Below are 20241 nucleotides of genomic sequence, written 5' to 3'. Positions count from 1 at the left end.
TGCCTGCTGCCAAGAAATCCTAGATCTTTGCCATGGTGGTTTTCTTATGTTACTTGTTCTGGTAAAAAATAACCACCCCAACACACAGCCACAAACTGAAGCTGTTGCCTAATACTCTGACCTGGCAACCCTAACTTCCTCCCACCACACCCTTCCCCACTTCCCTTTCTGCCCCACCCCAACCCACAGTGACAGCTGCTGGGGGTGGGGGGAGACCCTGGGTGACATCCACATGGAGCAAGTGCTTCCTGGGCACCTCGTGAGTGGCCCCTGGCCTGAGCTCCTCAGCAGCTACTGAGCCAGCCAGTGTGCTTCATTCAATGGAATAAATGACCAGCTGGACCCATAGCATAACCAGATGGCGGTGGAAGCCTGGGGGAGGCTAAGTGGGGGAGGAGGAGGGAGGCCTCCCCTGTAACCCATGAAGTAGAACCAGCGGGACTGGAATAGCACGCACCAAGGAAGGGAAGCTGATCAAAATGACAGGACCTGATCATAGCAAGATGAATTCTACTGTCATAGATAACTAAAAGAACCAACAATAAATTTCTTTAAAAAGATGGCAGGACAGACCTGGTGGTGCATGCCTACAACCCCAGCCACTCAGGAAGCTGAGGCAGGAGACTCACCAGCTCAAGGCTGGACTCTGCAACTCCTTGAGAACCTGCCTCAAAATAAAAATTAAAAAGGGCTGGGTTTGTAACTCAGCAGTAGATTTTCCCCGGGGTTCAGTCCCCAGTTCCAAGAAGGAGAAGGAGTGGGGGGAGAAGAAGGAGAGGGGTGGGGGGAGAAGGAGCCAGGAAGACTCATGTGGCAGAAGTGTTTGTTGGGAGGAGATGTGGGCAGTTCTCCAGGGCCAGATTCTGGAATTCTGGGAAAGCCCCGGGAGAGAGCGCTAGCTCCCACACTGGGACCAGGATGGAGTGTTCCTTAGGGAAACATTTCTTCCCCAAGACTTCATGCTAATTAAGTTTCTGGCATGTGTGTCCTGAAGTTTGTGCTGTCCCCCACAGCTTTAAGGCCAGTCAGGCCTCCAGAGAGCTGGTCAGTAAATCAGTAAGGCCGGAAGAGAAGCCCTGACTGGCAGTACAGTGCTGTTCTCCTTGGGCAGGAGGAGTGATTCCCAGGAAGGAAGGTCATGGTGTGTGTGGGAGAAGCAGGAAAGGCGGTGGAAAGCACTCTCTGGCAGATGGGTGTCTGAGCAAAGGCCACCAGGTGGGCGCCTGCACTTGCAGCTCCTGGGTTGCAGCTGAGGCTATGGAAGGGCCGGTATGTCAGCAACACGTGGGCACAGGGAAACACGCGGAGGGTAGGAGAGGACGCACGTGGACATGAGGTCCCCACACTCATCCCACGCAAGCCTCAACCGGAAGGACTCAGGGTGGTCCTAAGGAAAACTTCCCAGATAGTGCAACAGCAGTGCCCAAACTGCAGGAAAAGCACTCAGCTTTCCCCACTGGGAGTGCAGTAGGCCCCTGCCAGAGCATGCCAGGACCTACGGCCTGGGGCTCAGCAGCTGCCACTGCCACTTCGCAGGGCGCCTGCTGCACAGGGAGAGCTGAGGAAACTTGGACCAAGCCCCCTACCATTGCCAGGCTGCGTCCTTGCTATAAGCAGAGCCCCTGTGGTGTCTCTACCAGCAGCTCCAGGGAGCGCTTTCAGGCCTTGGATTATGTAAGAAAACGTTATCACTGTGTACCTTCTTTCCTTTCCGTTAGGGTCTTCAGATATGAAATTTGGGGCAATATTGAAAGGGGGAAAATGAAAGCTTTTTCCCCTTTCCTCACCTTTATCTAGCAACCGTGGGAGGTCAGCTTCTTTTGAACCAAGCTTCTATTGTAATTGCACAGGTAAACAGGCAGTGAATTAATCCCAAACTAATTTGCAGGCTTTTCTTTAAAAGCACTTTGGATTTTTATTAGAATTAACATGTCAAGCCTTGGATTTATGAAAGGCAGCCGATTATGCTTTCCTTCAGAAGTATTTTTTAAAGGACTAAGTGCCCCAAATTATTAGTGAGAATGGGTTTCTCTAATTCTGCTCTAATTCAGTAAGTCTTCTTAAGTGGCTGGCCACCTTCTGTTAATAAAATCTGTTCTAATGGGCCAGCTGGCTGGGTAGACTTGACAAGCTGGCGAGTTGCTGCCACCTACTGATGGCTGCTGGCAACAGCAGGTCTTTTGGGGCCTCTCTGGCCCTGTGCTGTCTTAACCTGGCCCTATGCATCAGCAGGCTGGGTCATGTGGAGTCACAACTTGTTCTTGGTAAAAGGAAAGGTATTTTGTGTGACACCATCCCCGTCATCTCCACATGGCTAAAATCATGCTGAATGCATAAAGAACCCAGAACGCGAAGGTTGTAAATGTCAAGGTGAGGAGGCAGAGGAGGAGGGATCCGTTTGTTGTTTGGACATCTTTGGTGTGTCAAGGATCTAAGAATCACAGGGCTCTTTTCCCCAGATCATCAAAATCATTTCCTCTCAGGCTGCAACTGCGAAGTCAATGGATAAACTGAAATGGGATGTTTGGGTCTTCTTGAATTTTTGTAATAACATTTTGAAAAGCAGTGCCTTATAATTTTTAAAACATTGAGAAATATATGCCATAAATTGAAATCACACAATTACTCCACTCAGTGCTAAACTTTGTTAAAATGATCATAAATATCCAACCTGCCTTTTTTGTATGTTTATGCTGACTACCAATGTGTTATTGGCTCTTTTATATCCTTTTTTTATTTGTTAGAAAATAATTAATTACATGATCTTTTACAAATCAAATAGAAGTTACAACTTATTGTCAAATATTTAACTTTCTCCCTGATTCCATCATCCAGAGATAGTTCTTTCTAAGAGTTGGGCAGTTTTTCTAGATTTGTTCCTTTGGATACATTTATGTATAGTTGAGATCAGACTCTGCATAACACTTTGCATCCTGCCTCATTTTTAAATTATAAATATTACTTTTTATTAAAAGTTCACTGCAAACATTTGTACTGAATTTTTGTTTTGTTTTGTTTTGTTTTTTAGACTGGGGATTGAACTCGGGGGCACTTAACCACTGAGCTGCATTCCTCAGCCCTATTTTGTATTTTATTTAGAGGCAGGGTCTCACTGAGTTGCTTAGCACCTCATTTATTCTGAGGCTGGCTTTGCACTCTCTATCCTCCTGCCTCAGCCTCCCAAGCTACTAGGATTACAGACATGCACCACCTCACCTGACCTGTACTGACTTTTTAATTGGAATTTTTATCACAAATTTTATTAATCAGAAAGTTAAAAAGTGACAGGTTTTTTTTTTTTTTCTGGTTTCTATTGGATTTTAGTTCCTTGATTAAAATTTTCAGACTCACCTGCCTCCCTCCCCACCCCATCACTCATGCTTGACTCACAGTAGGCGTTCAAGAAATGCCATTGTGGGCTGGGAGTGTCACTCAGTGGTAGAGCACTTGCCCAGCATGTCTGAGGCCCTGCGTCCAATTCCTAGCACCTCCCAAAAAGAAAAACAATGATGGTGGAGGGCACCCGCCCACTCGCTCAGCCTCACCTGTCTTAGAGGGAGGCCCTGGTCTGGCTGCGATGAGGTTCTGCTGCTTTCCTCCATGGGGCTGTCCTACATTGAGTGAAAGGCAGTCTAGTCTTTCTCTTTTTATTTTTAATTTTAATCATGTAAGGAATACATTCTCATAAACACACAAAATAAGAAAAAGCAGTGATCTTTTACCATTACTTCTTTGCTATTTGCTTTCCTGATGGATATTAATTTGCTGGGGATCCTATTTGTTTTGTGCTCAAGATTGAACCCAGGTGTCCTCCACCCCTGAGATACATCCCCTTTTATTTTTTTATTTTATTTTATTTATTTATCTATTTTGAGACCAAGCCTCACTTAGTTATGAAGCTGCCCTCAAACTTGCAATCTTCCTGCCTTGGCCTCCCAAGTCACTGGGATTACAGGCATGTGCCACTGTGCATGGAGAGATGACATCTTTTAAATGAATAGTGTACACCATGTGCTCAATACATGGGCATGAAACATTTTCACATTCTAAGCACCTACCGTGTGCCAGATGCCATCTCTTTTTCTCACCAACCATTTTATAAGGTGGACATGGTTATCTCTATCTTAAAGGTGAAGAAACTGGAGCTAGATAAATGAGAGCGGGCTAGCTGGTAGGAAGACAGAAAGGAGCTCCGCTTTAGTCCATCTCCCAGCCCACGGGTCTTGTCCGTTTCACTCCTGTGGGCTTTGACTAGGCTTTGTTCCACACGGTGGGGCCTGTGAGCCTCTCCTGATCTCCAAGTCATCACCCCAGTGACTGTCTCAGACCCTCACACACAGCGAGCTTTCAGTAGATGTCCATAGAAAGAATGAAGGGAACCGGCCAGAGCCAGCACCCCAGGGCTGTCCCGGGATGGGCCCTGTAGTCTGTCAAGACCCGGTTTTGCAGCTGCGCCAGGCAGAGATCACACCAGCCTCCGACGGGGCGTGTCCTTTTAGGAATGGCTTGCCGGAAGGCGCCCCCGTTTAGGAATGGCTTGCTGGAAGGTGCGGGACAGGGAAGTCGCCTCTCCCCACCGCGGGTGTAGGTTGTTGGCGAGCAGACGGCTGGTTTGATTTATCTTCTTAATCACTAGTTGCATGTAAATGACGGCCCATTTGGGCAATTTCCTAATGCAGTAGATGGTGGCCTCAGTGTGCTGGGTAGAAAGGATGAGGGAACAGGAAGGAGTGGGCTGGGAGAGGCCAGGGGAGTCTTAAATGGGAAGCGGGGAGAAGTCTCCAATCTTAGAGCCAGAAGGAAACCAGACTGCAGTTTATGTTCACGGGAACAGTACATAACGGAGTCCGTCTTTCAGCACGAATACCCCAACTCTGGAATCTGCCAAGGTGCCTGGGACTCTAAGTCACCCTCCAACAGCCTCCCTGCCCCAGAAACCCTCTCCCCTCGCCCATCAAGGAATGTCCTCTCCAACCATGATAGATGGGATTCCCCAAAAAGCTGTTCCACACAGACAACCCCGGAATGTTACTTGAGCTTTGCCCAAGTCTGGCACTGCACTTGGATTTTCGCACATGCGGCCCGAGTCTCTGGGGACACGTTTTCAGCACCTCACGTCCTAATTGCTTGCCTACAGGTCTGGCTGGCTTTGCGCGCCTCTGCCCTGGAGACCAGTACGAAGTAAGTATCTGCTGACCGACGGTTGGGCTGAAGACCTGCGGGCTGGCGCTGGTGGTCTTGTTTGCTTCCTGAGTGTGTCTTATTTTTATCTTGAGAAACATTCTATGCCGATGAGATTTGTAGGGGGGTGCAAGGCCTCTCATCTGCCCTTCACCTGGACTGGCTCTTTTTAACCATGGGCCACATCGGCATAGCATCTCTATTGCCATCGTGCCGTGGCGATTAGCTGCGCTGTTTTGGAGTGGGATACCGCCTCCTGGCACTGCAGCCTGGCGCCCTCCAGAGGGTGGAAGGATGTCCCCCAGCAGAGCGCAGCTCCCAGTGCGGCGCACTCTGGCTCTTGTCTTCTCACACATAGTCCACTTTCATATTATGCTAGTAGTGTCCCAAAACTGTACTTTGTAGCAGTTTTTATTTTTTCCTGATCTAAGACTTAATCCAGGATCACAACCTATTCTAAATATCACGACTAAAGAGGAATATGTAGACCTGTCTATATAAACACCAACTCCACCGAGTACAAAGTCCTTTTCTGTTTCCCTGTCACCAGGGACCTCACCTCATGATTTATCCATCCATCTCCAGCACCCTCCGCCTGACGGGGACAGCCTACCCGCCCCAGAGCATGAGTGGGTCACAGTCCTGCCCGCTTGCTGTCACCCAGGGGCGGGGGTCTCTATGCTAGGCAGGTTTTAGGGATGTGCTCTTGTGTCTCTACAGGGTGGGGCCCTGGAGAATTAGTCCCTAGCTGACCTATGGGCGTAGAACTAAGAGGAGGAGCCCAAGGGCGGGGCTGTGTCTTCTCCGTGTCTTTTACTGGAGGCGCCTCCAGGGCGCGTCCTGGGGAGGCAGAGCCCTTCCCCTTCCGTGTGCCCCTTCCCAATCTCATCAGCTCCCCAGGAACCAGGAGGGGGTGGAGGGGGTGATGCCTGGGGCCAGCCGCCTGGCCCTCTGCCTTGGTGTTGGGAGCCAGCGGGCAGTGAGTGTGAGGCCTGTGGTGTCTGCTCCAGATCTTCATGAAGTACGGCCGGCAGAGGTGGAAGCTGAAGGGCAAGATAGAGGTCAACGGCAAGCAGAGCTGGGACGGGGAGGAGACCGTCTTCCTGCCGCTGGTCGTGGGGTTCATTTCCATCAAGGTCAGCACCTACCTTGCCCGCTTGTCTTCCTGGCGCCAAGTAGGACCCTCTATTGGGGGGCCTTTCCCCAAACCTCTGCCACCCCTCAGTCTCCTGCCCCACCGTCCGTGAGGAGGACAGCTGCTCTCATGAGAAAGTGAGCGGGGCGGCCGAGAGCTGGGCCTTTGAAATAGCCCCTGGGGTTGCAGTCTGATTCTGAACCAGGCGACCAGCTGGTTCAGAAAACAAGACAAGAGAAGGCCTGGGTTCCCCCTCTGCCCCTCTTCCTGCCAGGTCACAGAGCTCAAAGGGCTGGCGACTCACCTCCTGGTGGGCAGCGTGACCTGTGAGACCAAAGAGCTGTTTGCAGCCCGGCCGCAGGTGGTGGCTGTGGACATCAATGACCTCGGAACCATCAAGCTGAACCTGGAAATCACCTGGTAGTAAGTTGCCCTTCTGTCCTCCCGTGGCACTGCGGCTCTGGCAGCCGCTGTTGAGGCGGGTGCTGCCATCGGCACCGCAGGGGGTCTGTCGGAGCAAACCCAGCAAACCCACAGCGTCAGCCCTGCAGCCTGAGCACCTGTCAACAACCCACTGGGTGACACGTGCCCTCGTGGATAAGCTGGCCACGTCCCCACACACCTCTCCTTCTCCCCACACTGAGCGTCTTACTCTGCCTCCTTCCCTCTTCTCTATCTTCACACAGATACACCAAGAACTCCGCCTCCCAAGCAAACTATTGTGAGCTGCAGCAAACTGTCCAGGGAGGGAGGATTTGCCCTCAGGCAGGTCCCAGCCATCTCAGTTGCTTAGCACGTACTTCCCTTGAGAACTGCAAATACCCTCTAGGTGTCCTTTACTGAAATAGAATGTGTCCCGAGGCAAGAGCTGTCTCTTGTGGAATGCAGAGGTGGTTTCCCAGGGCCACCCCTGGAAGGATCTGGATGAGGTCTGTAGCTCCCAGCACTGGATGTCGTGTCCCTGGACCGTGTCCCTGGACCATGCCCGAGTAAATGCCACACAGGGACACGCGGGTTCTGGGCTTCCCTTCCCATCAGAGTCAGCGTGGAAGCTGCCCAGACCCCGCTGCCTGTCCAGGAAGTAGTGCCAGCGCCTTTGCTGGGTTCTGCCTCCTCCAGTGCAGCCACTGATGTCACAGAGCAAAGTCACTCTCGCTGGACAACCAGGGCATCAGGGTGATCAGCAGCATCCCTGCGAGCAGGCTCTTGGGAGCCTCTAGCTACCGAAAGGAATGGGGTTATTGTTGAGTGTTTTCATCAGAACCACACAGCAGCCTGTTCCTTGCTCAAGCTGCTCGAGTGTCTCCCGACAGAGCTCGAGAACTTCCACAGACTTTCCCGACCTCTGGTTCTGTGGAGCCCGCGCTCGTGTGTCCACGAGTCCAGTGCTCACAAGGACACGGACGCGCCCAGGCGGATAGGTTGATCGTGCCTGAAGCTGCGCTAGTCTCGATTCTGTCTTCCGCTCCCCCTTCTCTTCTCTTGGCCTATTTTCCGACATTCAGCCAAACCCACCACGGTCGCCCCAGGTTTGAGTCGACCTGGGTGCAAGGCGGTGCTTTCTTGGCCCGTGCTCCTGCCATCCTCAGGGACTAACAGTGACCCGCCTGGGGACCCGCTGTTTTGCAGTCCCTTCGACGTGGAGGACACGACCCCCTCCTCGGGTGGCGCCGGGAACAAGACGGCAGCGCTCCAGAGGAGGATGTCCATGTACAGCCAGGGCACCCCGGAGACACCCACCTTCAAAGACCACTCCTTCTTCGTAAGTTCCGCGTGACTCTGGAGGAGACGTCGAGGCTGAGCCGTGCTTGTGCCCAGCACTTGCGATGCCCCACAGCGGTGCGGGGAGTCTCAGGAGTGCCTGCTCCACATTCTTACAGGTCTCCCCAGTCAGGGGGTGACAGGAAGTGGCCTCCCTGGTGCCTTTGGTTCAGTGGTGCCCCCTCTTTCCTCTCCGTCCCTCCCTCGTCTTACCCATTGCTGGATGATAATGGGTGGACGCTTCCAAAGGTGGTCTAGCATTAGCCACTGACAGAAGTGGACCTAGGGAGGGCCCCAGCCCGCCTCCGCCAGCCAGGGTGGCGCAGTAACCTGTTCTCTCCACCCACTCCCCGCCCTGCTCTGACTTCAGAGGAGCCCGCGGCGTGCCTCTACAGACAGGCCGTGGTGGCTGTCTGTCTTGAGTGCCTCCAGAGACACTTTCTTTGCCAAGCTGCACCGCAGCCGCTCTTTGAGGGACCTGCCCTCCCTCGGCCTGAGCCCCATGGCCATGCTAGAGTTCTATGTGAGTGTGGCCTGCCCGGGTGTGACGTGCTTGACTCGATGACTTCGGGGGCTCATTGCATGATGCTTCTGCATGTCTCTTCTTTTGGTCCCCCTCCAGCACTGGGCTTGGACCAGGAGCTTGTGCACGCTAGGCTGCGCTCCCCCCCACCACTATCCAATGCCTTTCTGCATGTCTCTTCTCTGTCTTCTCTGTCCTGCTCTCCAGGTTGGCTATGCATGCAACTTGTGTTACTCCTCCTTAGATAATCCCTGTTTTTGTGCTGTGATTTTTCTCCACTGTGGCAAAGATAACCATGGTAATAAGATTTTTATTTTTAAAAACAACAGCTATCCTTAAAAGCAAAGGAGGTTTTATTTTAGAGAAGTATCAGCCTTTCAAAGACTGGCATTCAAGTCTCTGAAGGATTTAGACTAATTCTACTAGCACTGTGTCTTCCTAAAGAGGTTGTCGGTCTTGGTAGCATGTCCATTCTCTCATGCCGTGGTAGAAGAAACCCTTGAATTCACAGGAGTGCAGCAGGTAGCCTACTTCACATGAATCACACGTTGTGTCACAAGAGACTACATGCATACTTGTACATACGTGGAATATTCTGCTCCTCACAGACACTAAAAGCCATCTTCGAATATTCAGGGAGAAAAAGATGGAGTCTTCAGGCTACTAGCAACCTTATCATAGGAATACTTGCATGTTATTCATTGAATCAAAAAACCAGGTGGAAAGGACGAGGGGAAGTTCCATTGGAGTTTCAGAGGAAAATCAGAAAAATTTATGGGGAAATGTGCATGAAAATATACCTCAAACGCAGTGGAGCGGACACAGCCGTCACGCACCCGTCCCCCTAACGCACGTGCACACTCAGACCCCGGAAGTTGGAGGGTTTGGGGAGGAGTAGAGGTTTCAGAGTGTGTTACACAGGAGCAAGGTCACTAGAGCTCGATGGCTTCATGTAGCCTGGGGACCATGCGAAATCCCCAAAGCAGCTATCCCTGTCTCACCCGGCCCACATTCCCCTCTCTTACCTCCCTGCTGTCCTTCCAACTCGCCACATCCTTCCAGGACCTCGTATCTTTGCATACATTGCCCCTGTCCCCTCCATCCTCTCTCTCGCTGTCATGGAGGCTGGATCCGGTCCTCTCTTGGGCAGCACCTCTCCCCTTGCTGGGACCCTTATTTTGGGACACATGCCTCAGTTGCACTATGCACTCTGTCAGCCAAGGTAAAATCAGCCCAGTCCAGAACAGAAAAATGAAGTGTATTCGGGGCTTGCTAGGATTGCAAGACCTGGAGACAGAATTCAGCAGCCTTGGGAATGCCCGCTTCAGCTCCCAGGGCCAGGGCCAGCAGAGGTTGATTACATCTCTCCTTCGTCAAGAATTGTGATCGGTGCTCTAACAAACCGTTCTGTAGAAGGGATGGAGACAGTCTCAGGAAACAGGGGGAGTGGTTTCACAAGCCATTAGAAAGGAGAGTGGATTTCTTTCCAGTTCGGTCAGGTGCGTGAGGTCAGCGTGTACTGGGTGCGTGTGCAGAGAGCTCCATTCACAAGTCGAGCCTTGGATGGGCCTGGACCAGGCATGACTCCATTTTAAGGGCCCTGACCCAATGCGGCTCCACTGTGGCCTTCCTCCTGGACAAGTCCCTTGCACTGGGGTATGTCCCGTGTAAACTTGTCCCCTGGGAAACTGTCAGTCCCTTGGGCAGGGCATCTCAGCCTATTCCAGCTCGACATTTGTACTTTTGTAGTACGAATTGGGCTTGGGAACGCAGGATGGGAGAAGTGGCCAGGGTGGACATGTAAGAACCTCGGCCTCCCTGTCCTCTGCCTTGGCCAGCACACCCCGCCTCAGTGCTGCACAGCCCAGCTGGCAGGATCAGTTGTAAGCTGAGCGTTCAGCAAGGTGCCTAAGAGGCCCCCACAGAGGAGACCCCACAAAAGGACTCCAGCCTCCCCATCCACCCCCCAAAAGCATTCCCGTCATCTTTCCTGGAAGCATGAGGGGCACATAGAGGGAGGAGCCAGAATAAGCAGGCTGGAGGGGAGGAGGGGGAGCCAGAACCTGTACCCCGAGGAGTCCAAGGAGCACTCTCAGCTCAGAGAAGTCCAGGACCTGGGGCCTGTGAGGGTCTGAGTGTCCCAGGGGCATGTCCAGGAGCAACAGGCCAAGACACCTCTGGAGGTGGACGGGACCTTTGCCTTAGGTCTGCTCCTGTTTGACTTGCAGGAATGTTTTATGAGAATTTGTCATTTTATATGTAAGTAAAGCAGGCGCTAGCCTGGTGACGACAATTTGCAGTCATCCCTGGTGTCTGTCTGCAGCCGGCTCCAGCCCCTGGTACCAACCCCAGTGCAGGGATGCCCAAGCCCCTCCCACAACACGGTGCAGCATTTGCATGAACTTCACACATCCCCCATACTCTCTAAACCCTCTCGGGTTACTTCTAATACCTAATGGGATGCAAAGGCTTCATTCTTATACTATGTTGTTTAGGGAACTAGACAAGAAAAAAAAATCTGTTAATGTGCTCAACACAGATTTGTTTTTCAAGTATTTCCAGTCCTTGGTTAAATCTGCATGTGCAGAACTCATGAACACAGAGGGTTGGTTGTACTTTAAGGATCCAATCTGGAATGCAGAAAAATCAACCACTCTGAAGGGCTCAGTCTCAGATACCTAGAAAACACAGAGCAGCGTTTGGCATTTAGCCACTGTGGGCAGAGGCAGCCTAGGGAAGCTGACTCAGCAAGTGCAGTGCCAGCGTGAACAAATCACCCCTCTTCAGAGTTCTGCTCCACTGCAGAGCCTGTCCGGACACAGCCTGCATCTGCTGCATTTCGGCATGCTGGGAGCCTGGGGGCTGGGGAGGGCTCTGCGTCCTGGAAGACTCGTGTTTGTTTCTTAGTCTTTTTCTATTATTCCTGGACAAGCTGTGCAGATGTACTGTTGGTCGTGAAGTGTTTATGGCATGGTTACTAAATTAGTAAAACATTTCAAGAGTCTGGGATCTGTGAGTAGAGATTTTCAAAACATAATTTTTGAGAACCGAAGCAGAACAAAGCATCACATCCTTGAAAGAAAGTAGCAAGAATGTTGGGAAGTTGTTTGAGAGATGCCAAAAGGAAAAGAAGAATTTCATAGTCTTACTCAAAGTATGGCTGCCAAATACTGTGAGATCCAGGATTGAGAAAGTAAGCAACCATCCTGCGCCTCCCCTAATGCTTCTTGTGGAAAATGTCAGCCCTAAGAATAGGCTCAGTGAACTTGCACCTAGATTCAACTATGCACAGTGTTCAAGGGCTTGTTTTCTTTTGCCCGCCATATGTATACATCAGCAAATAAAATGCTAATATGAAAGTTCAAGCTTTTTCATGTTAACTCCTTAGGTTTTGTCTAAAAATAAGCATGCCAGGTGCATCAGTTGAATTGAAAATAACAGCTGTCTTTACCCACAGGCGAATCTACCCGATGACATCTTTGAAACTGGGAAGGCAGCAGAGGAACCAAGGCCACTCTCTCTCAGCTCCTGTGACCTGCCCAATGGGGACTGTGCCCTCCCCTCCAGCTCTGCGTCTCCCTCCAGCTTGAGCTCAGCAAATCCAGAAATCACCATCACCCCTGCAGAGCTCAGCCAGACCAGCCCGTGCTCCCGGGGTGAGGGGGATGAGGGAGAGGAGGACAGCAGCTCAGCATCTTCCAGGAGCTCCTCAGGAGAAGGCCAGGAGCCCAAGGCCCACCTGCAGGAAGACCCAACGGAGCCCAGGAAACCCACCGTGGCCACAGCTGCAGGGACTGAGCGCCTGTTCCTTGAGAATGCAGTGGCCGAGGCCCTTCTGCAGGAGTCCGATGAGGCCTCGGAGCTGAAGCCAGTGGAGCTGGACACTTCTGAAGGAAATATCACAAAACAGCTGGTCAAGAGGCTCACCTCGGCAGAGGCGCCAGTAGCTGCGGAGCAGCTGCTTTCTGAGGACTCTGCCGGCAGGGAGTCCTTCCTGGAGGGCAGCTTAGAGGATGCCCTGAGCGGGCTGTTGCTTGCTCTTGAGCCACACAAGGAGAAGTACAAGGAGTTTCAGGATCTGAACCAAGAGGTCATGCATTTGGATGATATTCTAAAAGTAAGTGCCTTTTCAGAGAGATTGAATTAGGTTTGCAGAGAGCTGCCCTAAACCAATTTTCTATTAAGATAGCATCTTTTCTCCTCCTCCAGTCCCAGGATCAATAGATAGTCGTCATTTAAATGGCAGTGATTATTAATGCCACTTGTGCATATCCATTTTTATTTCCCCAACAACAGATCAACTTAACTAAACTGATTAGGAGTTCGTCTAAAAACTCAAAAGAATGTCTAAACCCTTCTAGTCCTAAAACTAATCATTCTAATCCCAAATGTGAAATGCTGGCACTGTGACCAGCACAGCCTCAGATGTTACTGGACAGGGTCCCTCTCAGGAAATAAGGGGGGCTTTTGCCTGGCAGGAGCTGGAGCTGGCCAGCCCCAGCTGGTACCCTCTCCAGTGGTCCTGCCTGGTGGAAGAAACCCTTCCCTCTGCAAGTTGGGACCTCACCAGCAACTCGTCATGCCGCACTCTAGAAGCCAGGGAAGGCAGTCACCAGAGGTATTTTCGCCCATCCATGGTGATTAGATAAGAGAGAGTTGGTTTCCTCTCAAGCAGGAGGTCTAAGCACAAGATCATGATCCCTGCTACTGTCTTCACCCGGCACTGGATTAACAGTTTTTAAAATGCCGCATGTGGAGACAGAGCTTGAATTTGTGTCCTGAATCTCACTGGCACTTCTTGTATTATTGGCTTTCTGACTCTGATTTATATGATCCTATAGAAAGAGAACTTGGATCCTTTTTCTTGAAAGAGCAATTCCTTGGGGACCTGTTCTGTCAAAGAGGCTTAAATGTAAGGCTACAGCAGCAAACTGGGAATCCAGCCACAGGAGGCTGCGGCAGGCTTTGTGGGGCTGTTTTCAGATGTGGCTTGACAGTGGCATCTGGAACTCCATTTCTAAGGCTTTCCTGTCCATCTTATGCCTCTCCATTGAGTCACGCTGGCCCAGCCCTGGAGAGGACTTGTGCCCTCACAGTTGATGAGTTAGCCTCTGACTCTGCAGGTCCTCCAGTGCTGGTGACAGGTTAGCTCCACTGTGGGCACAGCTCCGAGACTCAGGGAAGGGCACTGGAACCTGCTTCAGTAGTCATAGCTCAGAAGCGTCATCTGAGGTCTCAGGTGTGGAGACTGCTGGTCTGGTACTCCACTGAGCCTCTTTTCTGCACAGTGGCCCAGCTCTGTTTTGTGAGCCAAAGAACTAAGAGAGGGGCTGGCTGTCACTCAGTGGATGAGCACTCGCCTAGTATACGTGAGCCCTGGGCTCAATGCCCATCTCTCAGAATGAAGAGACCTGAGACCCACGTTGACCCACCTAAACAAACCCTTTAGAGGGCGGTGGCAGCTCCTGTTCCAGGCACCTAGGATGCCGCTAAATAGCTCAGTCCATCCAGAAACAGTGAACACACCACCGTTAGTCTCACAAAGACCTGCAGATCGCGGATTCCTCTCCAGGTATTATTTCAGCCTACATTTGTTCTAAAACTTGCTAGTGCAATCCTCAACCACCCCCATCCTCTGCAAGATCAAGTCGTACAGATAGCTAGCTTAGGAGAGAGTCCAACAAGCTCCCTCTCTCCCCTTGAGACTGAAAACGCCCACAGGGTTTAGGTCTGGGGCGAGTGGCTTTGTACCCGGCCAGAATCAAAGCATCAGCTGGACAAAGCTCTCTTCTCTCTCTCCCCTCCCTCACATTCCTAGGGCGCTAACACATCTTGAGGATCAGAAACTAAATGAAGCTGCCTCTTGGATGGAGATCCCTGAGGGTGAACAGAACTACTGTGATTTAAAACAGCGACAGATGTGTCCCATGTGCTCTTGTGCCATCTTAAGTGCCCGAGCCAGCCCTTCCTGCCTTGCTCTGGGAAGTCAGCAAGCAGTGCCACCTAGCAGCATGGAGGACATGTAGCACGTCTCCCTGGCAGGACTTGTCTGTTCTGCCCACCCCAGCCTTCTCTTGAGCCTTTGGGATTCCTCTCCCCTCTGCGCCTATAGCTACTGGCCCCATCTGTTTGTCATGTTCTGTGCATGTCCTGCGACACAGTCTGCAGGTCAGAGGGCGGTTCACCCCACAATTCCAGGGCCTGGCCAGGGAGGCCACGGGCTTGTTCCTTTCCAGGCAGAGCTCCAGGAAGCGAGGCTGCTTCCCGTCATGCCGGTACCGTTCATTCAGTCGGTGCTCGAAGAGGTCATGCGCTGTACATGTGACCTTCCATGTAGGGCTCCTTACATAGAGAATGTGGGCTCCGTGAATCTGCACCGTTCTGCGTTCTGGGATTTGCCTACAGGACTACCTTTACAGCAGGTGCTTTAGATAGAAAGCTCTAGTCTCAGGACTTTGAGGACATGGTCACTTGTAATTAGAGATTGGTTAGTAATCAGCATTGACTTGGTGTCTCTTAAAATTTGTCTGCTGGTTTTTGATTTGTTCTTGTTTCTTGAGACATGGTCTCACTGTGTGGCCCCAGGTTGATCTTGAACTTGTGAGTTTACAGGATCCTCCCACCTCAGCCTCCCAAGTCGCTGGCACTATGAGCATGTGCCACTGCCCCTGGCTTGCTAGCTGTGCATTATTTAGGGGTGAGCACCAGGCAGAGGGGAACAGAGCAGTTCTGTTTCCCAAGACTTTCTGGTTGACATTTTAGCAAGCATTTATCACAGAACTTTCAAGCAGAAGGCAAGGCGCCCATTCCGACATCCGCGCGCGACCTCCACCGTCAGCTCGCGCCCGTCTTGTTTCATCCCTTCTCCTACCTGTGTATTTCCCTCTGGATCATTTGGGAGCTGACCCCAGATACCGTGCCATTTTTACCTGTGGTTGTACTTCTTTTTGGAATACGAAGATTTTAAATGCCAACAAAAAATAAAAGCCTGACAAAAGGAAAGCCGAGTGTGGCCTGTGGCGCGGGCGCTCCTCCTTCCCAGGGTGCTGACGCGGCGCCCTCTGCCTTGCAGTGCAAGCCCATGGCCGGCCGCAGCAGGGCCTCCAGCCTCAGCCTCACGGTGGAGAGCGCTCTCGAAAGCTTCGACTTCCTGAACACCTCCGATTTTGACGAGGAGGAGGACGGGGAGGAGGCACGTCTTGGCGGGGGTGCTGACTCGGTCTTCTCGGACACCGAGCCAGAGAGGAGCAGGTGAGTCTGAGGCCAGCGCCGCGGGCACTGAGGGGGCCTGGCACACAGCTCCCACGCGGCCCTGCACGCAGTTTTACCGTTACGCACAGCTTCACCTCCTTGGAGTTGCTTAAGGGAGAACTGACCTCTTTCTTCCCTGGTGTGAGGGGACGGCTGGATGGCTGCCGTGTGCCTCCTGGGGAGGCCCGTGGTGCCGGGCCGTGTCTGCAGCCCGACTGCTGCGGTTCTCTCCAGCTTGCTGGGCCCCGTCCTGCCTGGAGCCCTCTTCCTCCCAGGGCCTTGGCTCTGCTGGGCTTTGCTCCGCCTGCCCTTCAGCCCAGTGAGTCCACAGCAGGCTGGGCTTGGGGTGGAAAATGTGACCTCTGGGTGGGGGATCATGAAGGTGAAAGGTCACCTTGTCTGCCTGGTCCTTTGAGCCGGGTCCTGGGGTCCGTCTTGTGATTTCAGAGCAGAGCAGACAAGCACCATGAGCATGCCTGGCCCTCAGTCACCGAGAAAGATGCACAAACACTCCCTGAGGAAGAGGTGCGCTTCCTACTGCTCTCTTCCTCTCGGACAACGTGGTAGGAATGCGCTTCGAGGCTCTGTGCTCGGCCTCCACAGGCCTCTCTGTGGGAGGAGTTATGGTTTTGGGGCTCTTTTCTAAGAGAAAACCAGGAAAAACACAAAAACAACACCAACAAAGCAAAACACAACATGAGAACTAGAGCGTGTTCCTCAGAGCAAACTGGGAATAAAAAGAAAGCAAATTTAACGAACGAATGTGATATTTAATTCAGCTTCTGCATGTTTTCTATCCTGACAATTCATGAAATACTTCCTCACCAAAACTTTTCTGTGAACTCATCAGCTACATGACACATCACAGTCAGGCGCCCGTCTAAACTTTTTATCTTCGTGCTAAAAGAGGCATTTTAATTAACAAAAAACATTATGGCTTTTGCACATTTTGCAGAACATTAATGTTAAATGTACCTAACTCAATCAGTCTTACTGCATGTTATCAGAATTATTAGAAAAGAATCTGTGTGTGTGTGTGTGTGTGTGTGTGTGTGTGTGTGTGTACACAGCTGAGCATCTTTCCCTGGAGGCAAAGGTGAAGCAGAGCAAAGCCCTCAAAGCTGCTGAGCCTGGGTGAGGGGCTTTTTGCGTCATGAGCACTGAGGGGGGAGCAGGAGGCTAAAAGCCAGTCTGTTGGCGCCTAGCGGGTAAACCAAGGCGCTCTCCGGGCTCCCTGCTCTGTCCCTCCGAAGCGCAGATTCACTCTGAGAATAAAACAGGGTAACGTAAGTGCCTTCACCATGAGACTCGGGGAGACGCAGGCTCCATAGTGCTGGAAGGCAGGACCCGCTGGGCTCCGGACTTCACCACTCGTAGCTTTTGTCCCTACAGAACGTCCCCTCCCCTCCCCCCCCCCCCCCCCCCCCCCCCCGGCCGCCACTCTCCTTTTGCCTTGTCTTCAAGAAGCAATTGACCTGGGGCCAGGAAAAGGTGGTGACAGATGATTCCTTAACGGTATTCCTCTTGGGCAACCACAGATAGAGGACAGTTTGATGCCAGAAAAGCTGGCAAATCGCCTTGTCAACAGAGCAGGAAAGTGTGACCAACGCACAATAAGGGCCCATTTCAAAGACCTCGAGAGGCCCCTTGCGAGTGGCCTGCGGCCAGAGAGGCAGCGGAGGCCCTAGAAACAAAGCGTTTACTTGGGCCTCCAATGCTAGGCCCAGCTCAGGCTGAGCGGGGTGCTTCTAAAGCAGGCGAGGGAAGGAGGATTCCAGTGGGTGCGTGGGGCCCGCTGCCAGCCGCGCCGACGCGGCCCGAGGCCTGTGCACACATCTCACCCACCTCCCCCTTCACCAGTTACAGGTCGGTCCACCCAGAAGCCAGGGGCCACCTGAGTGAAGCACTGACGGAAGACACAGGCGTCGGGACCAGTGTGGCAGGCAGCCCCCTCCCGCTGACCACGGGGAACGAGAGCCTGGACATCGCCATTGTGCGACACCTGCAGCACTGCACCCAGCTGGTCCAGGTGGGAAGCGCGGCTGGCCCGCGCTCGAGGACGCGGCCCCGGTGGCTGGAGAGCAGGCCTCCGCTCTCGGTTTTGCAGGCCGATGAGAATTCGGAGTAAGAGAACAGTCCCGCTTGGGTCTGAACCACCTCAAGCGCCCTGATGGCCGCCCTGCCTCCCTCAGCCCTGGGCTTGCTATCTCAGAACCTAGATCTCAAAGGGTCGCAGGTCGAACATGATCTGCTCGCCTTCTAGATCTCTTGGCAGTAGCTGAGAGGACTGTGTTTAAGGGGAAAGGTCTCTGCATCCAGATGGAGGTGAAAAGCAGTACGGTGACCATGTACTAACATGAAAGTCACATGCGTATTCCCCCCGGAGAGCCAAGAGCAAAGGCTGAAGATGGCAGCCCCCTCCCCAGGTCTCACTGGCAACCTCTGAGCAGCAGAGCCACGTTCCTCTGGGTCTGGCCATCACCAGCGAGCCCGCTTTCTGGGGCAGCATGGAGCTGGTGTTTCTTCTCATTTCAAACTCGGCCCTTTAAGGTTTCACAGCAGTGGAGCCAAGGTCTTGAAACCCTCTGCTGCAGGAAGACTTTCAGCTGTCCCGAACAAACCTCTGCCCCAGAGCCCCTTCTTAAACGCTGCCTCCTTGCCTGGTGGCTTCTCTTCTCCCGCTCTTGTTCTCTCGGCTTGCTCGGATGCATGTGGACATGGGGGAAAGGGAGGGGTGCAAGCAGGGGAGGAGCCGAGGTCCTGAGGGAGCGGGCCCGCTGGCAGGCAGGGGACAGTGCAGAGTCAGGGAGCCCTGGGCCTGGGGCGGCATTGCTTCCTCAGTGCCACATCTGTGATGAGACAGAGGAGCATGTCTTCCACACGTATGAAGAACCCTGCAGGAACCACAGGCAGCTTGTGTGCTCTGGGAAACTGGCTGGCAATTACCACTTGGCCAGCACCCTATTGGTCTCTCCTGTTGAGTGTCAAGGTTAGAAACCACAATACCAAAAACCATCCAGGCAGCAGGTGCAATATTCCTCTCTGATGGAAATGGACAAGCGTTCTTATTTACTTATGGCTATTCATTATTTACCGACCATTGAATGGGAGGGTTTCATACTCTCTGTTCTTGCTGATGCTGACACCGTGCAAGGAAACCACCTGTTTACTTTTTAGAGGTAAAACAGTTACTCCGAGAGACACAAGAATTCTCTTCCATGAGGGGTGAGGTTTTCTCCCAAAGACTGATCAATCCAAGTCTTCCGTGGGGAAGAGCCAGGCTAGAAAAGCAAAGGGGTGGGTATAAAGATGTAGGCTAAGGGGAGGACGTTGCAAACCTAGCTTCTCACTTGCGCTCACTCCTCAATCAGTGAGTTTACATGTTCACTGGCATGACTCAAGAGAGAAAAAACGGGCCTTCCGTAAGAATCGTAACAGCTATACTTATTTTTAAATAAATATACTTCTACTTTATTCACTTACACGAAAGACTTTAGCACATGACTGTGGACTTTAAGTTTGAAGACCTGTTTGTTTAGAGTGGGACTGCTCTAGGTGATACAGCACTTCTCTGTGTCCTGTGTGCCTGTGCATGCCTAACGGGTGACCAGGCAGGTCCTGAGAGGCACAGAAAGGAGGAGGGACATCACACCAAGTGATTCATGTCACCTCCTTGTGCATGTGACCTGCACACGACATAAACACCACTCGTGGGACCCTGGGCAAATCATTTAAGCTCTCTGTGCCTCAGTGTCCTCGTCAGTGAAATGGGGACATCAGTCGGCTCACTGCATTGGGTCACTGTGAGAAGCACCACGAGCTAACACATGCACAGGGCTGAGGCCCAGTCCTCGGGAGCACTCCCTCAGTGTGAAGAGACCGCTCTGATGGCAGTTAGGTCATCACACAGTCTGCTCCTAATGTTTCACTTGAAAAACAAAACCGTGCTGTGAAACCTTAACCGCACTTTGTCAAACAGATCTTTTTCTGCTTACACACCAAGACGCAGCCTAAATGTGCCCTCCGAGTTTCAAAGAGGATGACCAGATTTACAATACAGAAAAGGGACAGCAACTTCACAGCAGCTTGCCTCTCTACTACTGATAAAATTCCTGGGTACATAGACAGGCATGAAAAAATTTAGCTGGGAACAGTGGTGCATGCCTATCATCCCACAGGCTCAGGAGGCTGAGACAGGAGGATGGAAAGTTCAAGTTCAGCCTTAGCAACTTAGAGAGGCCCTCAGCAACTTAGGGAGACTCTGTCTCAAAATAAAAAATAAAATGACTGGGGATGTGGCTCAGTGGTAAATTGCCCCTGGGTTAAATCCGAAGGACAAAAAGAAGAGAAAAGGTCTAAACAGGCCAGCTGTGCCTTGGTCAGACATTTC

The 20241-nt window shown here is 52.1% G+C and overlaps 1 protein-coding gene across 7 annotated transcripts in view; it reads left to right on the top strand.

Moving 5' to 3' along the window:
- The window catches only part of RIPOR2 (RHO family interacting cell polarization regulator 2), a 103912-nt gene that overhangs the window by 67733 nt on the left and 15938 nt on the right, over positions 1-20241 (top strand). For 4 of the 7 annotated variants that reach the window (XM_079147553.1, XM_079147557.1, XM_079147555.1 and 1 more), the window contains exons 9-15: positions 5138-5181; positions 6192-6317; positions 6591-6739; positions 7946-8078; positions 12058-12717; positions 15673-15851; positions 17712-17880. In XM_079147553.1, the coding sequence (XP_079003679.1) occupies positions 5138-5181; positions 6192-6317; positions 6591-6739; positions 7946-8078; positions 12058-12717; positions 15673-15851; positions 17712-17880 (1460 nt within the window). Of the gene's footprint in view, positions 1-5137; positions 5182-6191; positions 6318-6590; positions 6740-7945; positions 8079-8447; positions 8601-12057; positions 12718-14418; positions 15622-15672; positions 15852-17711; positions 17881-20241 lie in introns of those variants that run through there. The other 3 variants (XM_079147559.1, XM_079147554.1, XM_079147558.1) reach the window with 3 other exon arrangements.

The sequence above is a fragment of the Sciurus vulgaris genome (genome assembly GCF_902686455.1).
Source record: "Sciurus vulgaris genome assembly, chromosome: 7".
NCBI classification, from domain to species: Eukaryota; Metazoa; Chordata; class Mammalia; order Rodentia; family Sciuridae; genus Sciurus; species Sciurus vulgaris.
Note: the sequence above shows the minus strand (reverse complement) of the source record. Positions and strands in the feature narration are given on the sequence as shown.